General features: G+C 52.2%; 2 protein-coding genes across 4 annotated transcripts in view; both read right to left on the bottom strand.

The window, feature by feature from the left end:
* Positions 1 to 704: 704 nt before the first annotated feature.
* Positions 705 to 3,298, bottom strand: CDK2AP2 (cyclin dependent kinase 2 associated protein 2). 3 transcript variants are annotated; one of them, XM_019645140.1, is made up of 4 exons: positions 2,210 to 3,298; positions 1,798 to 1,898; positions 1,578 to 1,710; positions 705 to 1,209 (listed from the first exon to the last, which is right to left on the bottom strand). In XM_019645140.1, exons 1-4 carry the CDS (start codon positions 2,289 to 2,291, stop codon positions 1,142 to 1,144), a joined length of 384 nt encoding a protein of 127 aa, XP_019500685.1. In that variant the 5' UTR covers positions 2,292 to 3,298; the 3' UTR covers positions 705 to 1,141. The 3 variants fall into 3 exon arrangements, with proteins under 3 accessions (XP_019500685.1, XP_019500686.1, XP_019500687.1); XM_019645141.1 differs by having other exon boundaries at positions 1,798 to 1,985; positions 2,210 to 2,302; XM_019645142.1 differs by lacking the exon at positions 2,210 to 3,298 and adding an exon at positions 2,068 to 2,203.
* A 5,294-nt stretch (positions 3,299 to 8,592) lies between these two features.
* The window catches only part of CABP2 (calcium binding protein 2), a 5,532-nt gene continuing 4,089 nt past the window's right edge, over positions 8,593 to 10,035 (bottom strand). The window contains 3 exon segments of the mRNA XM_019645174.1: positions 8,593 to 8,829; positions 9,403 to 9,550; positions 9,666 to 9,873. Of these exon segments, the coding sequence (XP_019500719.1) occupies positions 8,804 to 8,829; positions 9,403 to 9,550; positions 9,666 to 9,873 (382 nt within the window). The 3' untranslated portion in view covers positions 8,593 to 8,803.

Here is a 10,035-nt window from a genome sequence, read left to right as displayed (position 1 = left end):
CCACCTATACCTTCCGGGTCCACAAGTCTGGCCAACCAGCCAACAGACCGTGGGCAAAGGCTGAGACACCTGAGGGCTGTGATCGTGGGACCACACCCAGTTCACTCAAGGTGCTGGGACAGTGGATGGCAGCACCGAGCTGGGTCTCAACCACGTTGGAAGCCTGCCCTCTCCCCTTGGCTCTGCTTCACAGGTGCTAGGCAGTGCAGGGGGAGGGAAGAGACAGCGCAGACTCCTATCTGCGGAGTCTGAGATCGTGTGTATTCAGCCTCCAGGGCTGATTCACTTTAGAACGTTAGGGCATTAAGGCATGTGAGGGCGTGGCTTAAGTAAACTGGCATTTCCACCCTGCCAAGCATCACTGCTAATCCAGAGGTAGAGCCCTCTAGGCCCAGGCTGGTGACATTGCCCTCCAGCTGTGGAGGAGGCCGAAGCCTTGTGCTGCCCCCTGGTGGCACCATGTGAAGGAGGGCAGGGCTTCAGCTACTGGAGCTCAACTCTTGCCACTACTTACAGCTGGGAAGGCTGAGGGCTGACAGTGGCAGGGTCCCTCCCAAAGTAAACGGACAAGGGCCGGGTGGGGTGGGGTGTGTGTGTAAGGCTGGGCCAGGCTCAGTCCACCTCTCTCCCACCCTCCGAGTCTTCTCTTTCTTCATGGACCACCCAGGCTTAGTAGAAGTACCAGACTCAGAAAGACTAAGAGCTGAGAGAACAACTCCAAATTATCTTTTATTTATACAAAAAGGGCATGTTTAGCAAAAGACACACTGAGAAAAGAGTGGCTATGGCCCAGGACACAAGGCAGGGAGGTGTCAGGCCTTCTGAGGCCCCACTGGGGGAGAAGTGGTCTGGGACAAAGTGGTGAGAAGTCCTGGGTAAGTGCTGAGTGGTGGGGGCCACAGAAAGGAGAAAGTTCCAGTTGGATCAACGCTGTTGGCAGGTCATGGATGGGACTCACAGTGACCTTGCTGCTAACTACTGCAGTTAGTGCTGCCGACTGGAGTGAACCACCCCTGGTTTCTGGAGGGCACCCACCAAGGAACACAGGACAGGAAGTGCAACTCGGGGTAAAGGCCAGGGAGAAGCAGGTGACCTGCAGTGGCCGGAAAAGGTCCAGACTTGGAGGCGGAGGCGCGTCCTGTTACGTGCGGGCGTTCCGCTCTGTTTCTGCCAGGCACTCTCTGACTAGGGCCCGGGCATGGATGATGCCTGGGGTGGGGGTGGGAGTGGGGATGGGGAAGTAACATACAGGGTCACAGCGACCCTCCACAGTCCCACCCCCACCCTCCAGGACAAGACCCCTCCCTCCCTACCCCGTTCCTTTCAGTAAGAGGGACTATAATCTAATGAAGGGCTGGATGAGATGAGAGGTTCGGCTAATCCTCAAATTTGCCCTGTTTAAATACAAATCCCCTGGTCCTTCCCTGGAAGCTGACTCAGGTTCAATTCAATTCAGTACACCTCTGGATAGTGATCCTGGCCCTAGTCTAGGCTTGGCTCCGGTGGCCTCCAGATGTCCTTCCTTCCTGGGGGAACGGGGTGGGATGAGGGGAGTGGGTGAACCTGCTCTCACTCACCTCTCTTAAGGCGCTCCATGGCGCTCTTGCTGCCAGCATAGGTGGGCCGGATCTCTTTGCCCATCTCCTCAATGACAGACAGCAGGTCCGTGTAGGTGCTCTGGGAACCCTGGGCGCCGGGGGGCTTCATTGCCTATGTCGAAAGAGAACAGGGAGGTGAGCTCAGGCCCCGGGGGGCCTCCAGTCCCCAATCATAGGCAATTCCCTAGGTCCCACTCACCTGCACATAGCCCATGGAGGGCGGTCCAAAGTCGTTAAACAGTGGTCTGAAAGGGGCAGCGGCTCCCGGCACCGAGCCCGACGGCGATGGGACACTTCCGGCTGCAACATGCGCGAGTTAAGAGGTCAGCGCGGGACAGGGACGCCGCCTCCCAGCTCTCCAAGCCCCCGACCGGATTCTCCCGATTCCTTCCAAAGAGATGCTTCATTCCAGGCTGCTCAACTTCAGGGACAACCCCCCCCCCCACCCTGCATCCCTCCAAGCCCTTACACGACCACGCCCACTTCACAGGCCAGCAAAGTGAGGCTCAGGGAGGATAGGTGACAGGCCCAGTACTGCAGAACTCAGGCCGTCTTCTCTTCGACACCTCGACCGCCCGGACAGGCGAGCAGGGGTGGAACTGGATCCTCACCTGTAGGAACTGGGGTGCCGGGCCCAGGGGTGCTGGAGCCCGGGGTGCTGCTGGGGGCGGGGGCGATGGGTTTGTAGGACATCCCCAACTCCTGGGTGCGGCGGACACCGGCCGGCCGCTCCTCCGGGGTTGGCTGCCTGGCCACTCAGCCGCGCTCTGATTGGCAGGCGGGCTGCACGCCCCTGGTAAATAGAGCTCAGGCCGGAAGGGCGGGCGGGCACAAACGCTCACTCACTCCCGATTGGTGAGAGAAGATGTCACTCGGGCCTCCTCATTGGCCAAAAACGACCCCAACAGGTCGCAACGGCTGCTGATTGGTCTCCGCCTTCCGGACCTCGCACCTGTCTGCTTCGGATTGGGCGGTGGCCGACGCCCTCCGCAATTGGCGAGTTCGCGGCCAGGGCCCGCGCGCTCTCTATCCGATTAGTCCCAAGGCCCGAGAGGCGGGGCCTCGGAAGCCCGGACCTGGGTCTGGTACGCCGCGGTTTGTGCGGAGGAGGTCTTCACGGGCGCGGGCACCGCCCTCACGCCTCACTCGCGTTGCTTCGCACGTCAGCTCCGCGTCGCAGGGTCTTGGTTCAGCTGGGGCTGCTGTCGCCGCCGCGCAACGCACCTTTTCTCTGCTCCGGATGTCGGAGGACGCTGGGCTTTGACGTTCCGAGCCCTGCGCCCCACCCCGTGCGCTTTTACGTCACCTTTCACCGGTTCAACAACCTGTGCCGGATCTGCGCATGCGCCCTCCTAAAGCCTTCGTTTGTTTCCATGGCAATGGGTTCCTCATCAACGCCACCACCGCACCTCTACCTTCTCAAATTCCTTGGTTCTCCTGTCTACGCTGGCGTTAGGTCCAAGGGCGACTTCAAAGACCCTTCAACCTGCTCCCCCAGCGCCCCACGCTTGTGCCCCATAATGACAGTAGCAGGAAGAGCAAACCTTCGTTAAATACTGCATGCCAGTCCCTGTAGCAAATGGATCATGGACACAGTACCTACCGGAGTCAAACTGACGGTTTAAATCTCACGCCACCCCTACTAGCAATCTCCCCTTCGGCAAATTGCTCACCTCAATATGACTCAGTTTCTCCATCTGTAAAATGGGGATGGTAATAACTGTCATAGGATTGTTGTGTGGATTAAATGAATATTCATAAAGGGTTTATTGTTTCCTTCTCTTCTGTCCCACTCCAGTGTCTCAAAACCTTTCCATTTCTCCACCCAGACACCCTTCCCCCCCCCCCCCCGCCTCAAATCTCATCCCTCACTACCCTCTCCTCCAAACACTAGCCCTTTCTCCCAGGCTACTTCTCCCCAGACTTCTCTGGCCTTGTGTGCCCTTCATGCCCCCCAAGTCTGTAGATTTTTCTCATCCCCAGGTCATTCATTCATTCATTCAACAAACATTTTCTAACTCCATCCTCTATCTCAGGCCTTGTGCTGAACACTGATGCTGATATGGAAATGAATGGCCGTGGCCTCTATCCTCAAGGAACTCCTAGTCTCAAGGGAGACACGGAAGTAAAGGCGCACAGTACAGTAAGAAAATGTGGAGATTGAGAAAGGTGCATTGGGACTTAGAGGAAGGAGCCTGCCTGGTGACATCAAACTGAGTCTTCCCAGAGGAGGTGGAGTTCAATAGGTGAATGGACAAATAAACTGATATGTCAGTACAATGGAGTATTCAGCTATAAAAGGAAGTTACCTATCTAGCCATGAAAGGACACGGATAGGCGTATTGTTACATGAAAGAAGCCAGCCTGAAAAAGCCACATACTGTATGATTCCAATTGTATGACATTCTGGAAAAGGCAAACTTATACAGAAGGTAAACAAATTACTGCTTGCTAGGGTGCTAAGGGGTAGAATTGAATAGATCACGGGTCGGCAAACTGTGGCTCGCGAGCCACATGGGGCTGTTTGGGTACGTACATGTGGCTCTGAAGTAAAATTGAAAATGAAAATAGAACTATCATAGTTTCATTTATAAAATTTTTAAAGGATATTATTCACATAATGGTGATTTCATTTGTTTTATGGCTCTTGAATAATTTTTAAATTGTTGTGAGGGACAGGATTGGCTCTTCCGTCTCAAAAGTTTGCCAACCCCTGGAATAGATGAAGCATAGGAGACTTTATTTTAGGGCAGTGAAACTATTGTGTATGATACTGTAATGGTGAATGCCAGACATTAAGCATTTGTCAAAGAGCAAACTTTAATGTGTGCAAATTAAAAGAAATCATTTAGGCGGTCAGGGATCCCAGGTTGGGATGCACAGTATGACAAAAAAAACCCTAGCTGTGTGACAAATGTATGAAACAGTCTCTCTGAAGGGGTAAGGTAATAAGGTGCTAATCTGGAAATGAGTGGAGTCTGTAAGAATAAAGGCAAAAGGAACTGCACGTAGCATTGTACTCCAGTTTATAAAGTGGTTTTCCATGGGGGTATGGGTTAATAATTGTGAAACCACTACACACGTACACTAGAATTGAAAATTACGTAGATGTAGAATGGATTATTTCTTATTGCTGGAATAAGAAGTTACAGCTAAAACTGGTCCATGTGGTAGTGGATCGAAACTGGAGACATCAGTATGATCTCATGTTTAGCTTAATATAGATACAGTTGGTTACATGCAGAAACATTTATAAATGTGTATATACACAGGTTAATGTACACACACACCTCCTCATTCTATTGGCTGAGGAGGCCTAGCAGCAGCCTAGCATCCAGATCTTGGTTTCTAACACCATTCTCTAATGAAATGAACCAGAGTTCCTTGCAGAAATGGCTGCTTCTAGGACTGGGGCAGGAAATGTACAAGATGATCCTGGAGCATCTTGTAGTGAAGAAAGTAAGAAAACCCTAACAACAGAAACAAAACCCCCACAATGAAGAGGGTATGTCAAAGGGAGACAGGAGTCCGTGAAAGAACCAAAGCTGGGACTATTTGAACAACAAAATAAAATAGTATTGGATTAAAACTAAAGTATAAAATAAATACCTATGAGCCCCTATGGATATAAATATATAATTGATATTGAATAAACAAAAAAGTGGGGAGAAGAAACAAATCTGTACAGAAGAATTCTGAGTAATTTATGTCAACACTCTGTCCTTAAGTGTGGGCTGTGCACAGTGAGTGACCTCCTTCCAAACAGTATAGTACGTAAAAGGAGAAAACAAAAGGAGTAGTTTTATACTATAGAAATCTGATAAACGCTGCCTCAGGCCAGGTGATCAAAACTAACAGCAATAGCGATGTCATGTTGATACGATGGGATGAGAATGTCACCTTACCTCTGTGGTCTTCCTCCCCCAAACCCATAACCCCAGACTAATCATGAAGAAAACATCATACAAATTCCCAAATTAGGAACATTATATGAAGTACCTGAGCAATCCTCCTCAACATTGTCAAGATCATTAAAAAGATAAAAAAAGGAAGGAAGGAAGGAAGGAAGGAAGGAAGAAAGGAAGGAAGAAAAGAAAAGAAAGACTGAGAAACCATCACAGCCAAGAGGAGCCTAAGGAGACCTGATGCCTAATGTAATGCGGTGTCCTGGGTGGCATTCTGGAACAGAAAAAGAACAATCGGGAAAACTGATGAAACCTGCATAAAATGTGGACTTCAGTTAATAATAATGTATCCGTATTAGTTCACGAACCTTGACAAATGTACCATTCTAATGTAAGATGTTAAAACTAGAATGATGGTTAATTTTATATCAACTTGACCAGGGTCACGGGGTTCCCAGACATTTGGTCAAACATGATCTGAATGTGGCTGTGAGGGTGTTTCTGGATGAGGTTAACATCCGTTGAATCAGTGGACTAAGTAAAGCCGATTGCTCTTCCCAATGTGGTGGGCTTCATCCAATCAGTTGAAGACCTGAGTAGAACAAAAAGGCAGAGTAAGTGGAAACTTTGCCTGCCTCATGAGCTGGAACATTTGTGTCCTACTGCCCTCAGGCTGGAACTTACACCATCAACTTGCCTGGTTTTTCAGGCCTTGGGATGAATTGGAGCTACACCACGGGCTCTCCTGGGTCTCCAGCTTGCTGACTGCAGGTCTTGGGATGGCTTGGCCCCCATACTCACCTGAGCCAATTCCTTATAATAAATATCTTCACACACACACACACACACACACACACACACACACACCCTGTTAGTTCTGTTTCTCTGGAGAACCTTGCCTAACACATAGGAGAAGCTGGACGTGGGGTATATGGGAATTTCGTGTACTAGCCTCAAAATAATTCTGTAAACCCAGAACTGTTCTGAAGTATGTGGATGTAACATCCTGATGGTTACCTGGGTGCATACACAGGTAAGAATTCATTGAGCTGGTACACAAGATTTACATGCCTTACTGAATGTATGTTATATTCAAACTGTTTAAAGTAGATTTAAATAGTTTAAATCTACTTCTCTTGGGAAACCAGATCTCGTGACTCTGGCTTGCTCTGACTGGCCACAGCTGGTGAAGCAGGGCGGCAGGTGCCCCTCCTAGGTGAGGAAGGGGTTCTCAGCTCAGCACAGGCTTGGCCTGTTCCCCGTTCTTTTCTGGCCCCGGCCTCTGCTCCAGCTTGTTTTCTATTGGGTCCTTCTGTGCTACCAGCCTTTTTGGGATGGGAGGAGAGCTGTGGTCACTTCTGGTGCCAGCAGACACACTGTAGACGATGAAGACCATCCCAGCAACCCCCTCAACCCCCTAACTGCAGAGCCTGCCAGGCTGGGGACCAGAGGGTGGTGGGAGGCTGACTCTGAGCGGGGTTCTGGTCTTCCCCTGACATATGTTCATCAGTATCCCCCTCCCCTGCCCCTGCAAAGAAGACAGACACCTCAACAGCAATGCCGTCTGTATCAACGGTGGAGGGTTGCGGGAAGGAAGTGGGGCCATGGCTCTCAGCGAAGCTGCAAGCCGGGGGCCTCTCCTCCCCATCCCCAGGCCTGCCAGACTGACTGGCAGGAGAGGTCTCCTAATTGAGGATTAAGGATTAATGGGGATCTTCCAGGAGAGTGGTGCTGAAGCTGCAGCCGGCCCTAGCACCTTAGTGTCCAGGCTCTGGGCTGGGCAGGGCACCGGTGGCTGCATGCCTGCTCTGTCCCAGGGCATCTGTTGGCAGCAGAGATGGTGAGGACCAGACACGGGTCTGGGAGCTCTCACCCCTTCCCGACCAGGAAGTCAGGGCTCCTCAGGCCTCCTGGCAGGGCTCAGCAGCGGCCGGTCAGGCCATGCTCTGTAGACCAGGCCTTTGCTGTCGTTAGAAAAGGCTGAGGCCCATCCTGGGTTCAGTCTGACCCTGAGGCTCCCTCTCTCGTTGGCACTGTGATTTTAGAGTCCCCAGGCCTGAGTGCAAGTCCTACCTCCCCTTCACCCTAATTGTGTGGGACTTTATGCCAGTCCCTTGTCCTCCAGGAATGTTCTGGTGCCAGCCGAAGGAGCTGGGTCAACCTGGGACCATGGGGGATCACGGCCAGTTCCTGAACAGAGTGTCACAAAATGCAAGCAGTGTTTTAGGAAGACTAATCCGGCAGCGTGTGCTGCATGGACTATTGGGGAGAGATGGCAGTAGGGCTGTGTGACCTCTAGCAAGTCACGTAGACTGGGCCTCTCGGTTTCCTCAATCTGGAAAATGGGGCTATGAAGACCAGGGCAGGATTGGAGTGAGGAGACACACCATTCAGGTCCTCCAGGAAGCAGACGCTGAGATGAAGTTATTTAGGAATGCAAGACAGAGAAGGCGAGAAAGCAGGATTGGCAGGAGGGCTTCTGATCTGAGACTGGCCTGACCATGCCTTGGCTAGCATAAGGGGAGTTGAGGCAGCCACCACCCAGGAGAGGAGCCTTGAGTCAAGCAGAAATGTGCACATCCTAGCTTGCATCATGCTTGGTCAGTAGCTGGGGGCTCCGGGAAGAACTAGACGGCAGCCTAGGAGCTGAGGTATATCCTGAAGGGGCCCATAGCCAGAGCCTGACAGCTAACTCACTCCTCCCAGCTGAGAATTAAAGCTGGGAAGAACTAAAGTTCTTTCTCGAAGGGCTCTGAGCAGCACTCCTCCAAGAGTAAATGAAACGGAGCTTGGGAAAAGCCCTCACACACTTGCCCCACCCTCTAGTGTAACCCGGGACCAGGTAGGGGTCATTCACAGGATGAGGGTCCAACATACATCCAGTTCTGAGAGAAGCAGGTTGGGTTTACTCATCCAGGAACATTTCCTAACACTTGCTGTGGGCTGCATCCAGGATCCAGAGAGGGCCCCTGCCCACCCAGAGCACACAGTCGAGGGAGCTTGTGGCCTAGGACAGAACTTTTGGGGACCACATACTGAGTCCTCCAGGGTGAGGAAGTGAGAGGTGAAAGCCATCTCCCCAGGTATAAAGGTACTTTATTGTCAGACAAACAGAAATGAGCAAGGGGCTTGGTGGAGGAGTGGGGGTGGGGATGGGGGTGCAGGCAGACAAGGGCATTGCACACAGGCGGAGAGGAGAGGTGCAGGGGGCCAGCTGAGGCTATGGGCTTCCGGGAACACACTGGTGGGCAGTGGCTGTGGTCCCAAGTCCTCTCTGCTGCCTCCAGCTTCTGTGCAGGCTCAGCGAGACATCATTCGCACAAACTCTGCCAGGACAAAGCCAAGGTTTCCGGTCTGCTCTCTGGACCCCACTAAGGGTGGAGCCAACAGATTGGCCTTGAGGTGGGAGGGAATTCGGTCAAGGGCAGGGCCTGCAAGGGAGTCCCCTGGATCTGATAGGGAATAGGTCTCTGGGTTAGGAAGAGGGGCTTTGTCTTATGGACAAAAAAGCATCTTGTAACTGAACCTGTTTTCCTCTTTGCTTTGGCCGCTAGGAAGCTCAGGAACAATTTGGTGGCCTACTTCGGAGAATTCCTACATACTGATTTTCCTTGGCTTCCTATGGTTATTTAATTCCTGTGGGAAAGCAATGTAGAGGAAGAACTGGGTTCTGTATCAGGCTCCCTGGACTCAAATCTTGGCTCCATCCACTCCCTTTTGCTGAGCACCCATAGTGCTGTCTAAGTACTGACTTTCTTCTGCTTATGGGGATGATAATAGTTCCTTCTGGGAGAGGACTCAGGCATGCTTAGCAGAGGGCCTGGCACACAGCGGTAATGCTGCCTTTATCATTCTTTATCTGTTAGAAACCTTCCAGGGTGTGTGGTGGCAGGTGGTACCTTCAAAGTCAATCAGGCCATCCCCGTTGAGGTCAATGTCTTGGAGGATCTCATCCACCTCCCGCTGGCTGAGGCGTTCCCCCAGCAGGACCTTGAGGGCTGCCCGGAGCTCACTCAAGCTGATGCAGCCATCCCCGTTGGTGTCAAACTGTGGCAGCGTTGGTTGTGGAGTTGGGTCACCAACCGAATCATTCATTCACTCAGCCCCTCACTCAGAGCAGACACGCAGGCCCCTGCCCGCCCTCCAGCCCCAGTGACCGCACCTCTCGGAAGGCGTCCCGCAGCTCCCTGACACCAATCATGTCTGCCGTCTCTGCCAGCAGCTTGGGGCCCATCAGCTCCACAAAGTCGTCAAAGTCCACCTTCCCACCACCTGGGGGGCCATGCTCATCAGAGACCATCAGAGACCCCTGCCCAGCCCTGGCCCTCCTTTTGCTCTCTGCCCTCCCGTCTGGTTCGTGTCCCTTTCCCCTACTGCACTAAATGTGGTTTTCGCTCCCTTTGGGCCCCATGGGCTGGACCGACCATCTGTGGTTTGTTTGGGTTTTTTTTTTTTTTTTTTTTTTTTAGCTGAGCCATCCTGCTACCTATTGGCAGCTTAGCGGCTGCTCAGCTCGGGCTGGCCTCGAACCG

This window comes from Hipposideros armiger, unplaced genomic scaffold (assembly GCF_001890085.2).
Source record: "Hipposideros armiger isolate ML-2016 unplaced genomic scaffold, ASM189008v1 scaffold_93, whole genome shotgun sequence".
Classification (NCBI taxonomy): Eukaryota; Metazoa; Chordata; class Mammalia; order Chiroptera; family Hipposideridae; genus Hipposideros; species Hipposideros armiger.
This window is presented reverse-complemented; position numbering and strand designations above follow the sequence as displayed.